The sequence below is a fragment of the Corvus brachyrhynchos genome, unplaced genomic scaffold (genome assembly GCF_000691975.1).
Source record: "Corvus brachyrhynchos isolate BGI_N302 unplaced genomic scaffold, ASM69197v1 scaffold1, whole genome shotgun sequence".
NCBI classification, from domain to species: domain Eukaryota; kingdom Metazoa; phylum Chordata; class Aves; order Passeriformes; family Corvidae; genus Corvus; species Corvus brachyrhynchos.
In genome coordinates, this window is record NW_008237222.1 from 10,316,524 (window position 1) to 10,317,060 (window position 537).

General features: G+C 62.9%; 1 protein-coding gene across 2 annotated transcripts in view; it reads left to right on the forward strand.

Moving 5' to 3' along the window:
- Positions 1 to 537, forward strand: part of AMN (amnion associated transmembrane protein) — a 31,780-nt gene continuing 31,243 nt past the window's right edge. The window contains exon 1 of one of the 2 annotated variants that reach the window (XM_017729102.1): positions 1 to 183. In XM_017729102.1, the coding sequence (XP_017584591.1) occupies positions 123 to 183 (61 nt within the window). In that variant the 5' untranslated portion in view covers positions 1 to 122. The remainder of the gene's footprint in view (positions 184 to 537) is intronic. The other variant, XM_008629771.2, reaches the window with a different exon arrangement.

A 537-nucleotide genomic window follows, 5' to 3' on the forward strand; every position in this document is an offset into this window, starting at 1 on the left:
TGGGGAAACCTGCCTCCCACACTGGTTATCTCCCTGCTCCCCCCAGCCTCCTCCGGGCTGAGCCCATCACGTGCCCCGGGAAGGTGCAAGGTCCAGCTGGGAAGGGAGCGCGGAGCCGAGGGATGGCAGCCGGCTGCGAAATGAAGCGCCTGCTCTTCCTTCTGGGAATCTTGCAGCTCCTTGGTGAGTACGCCCAGGGCCCGGCCGCCGTGGCGAGCACGGGTGACCGCTGGGCGACCTCCGCATTTCGGGTATGCTCCTGGCAGCCCTGGTTCGGAGCAGAGCTGCAGGCTCTGTCACTCACAGCGTACCCGTAAGGCAAACGAGGGAAGGCAGCAGGGGAGCAGGGGGCTGAGGCTGGGATAGCCGTGCAGAGCCTGCTGTGCCTCTCATTTGAAGTCAGCAGCGCTGCGCTGCAGGACACGCTCCCTGTTGAATATGCATGTAGCTTTGATGTTCAAGGACTGCGCTTCCCGGGAGACAGGGCCGATTAAATAGCACACTGATATTTCCAGGGCTGGGGAGGGTGCAGGAATG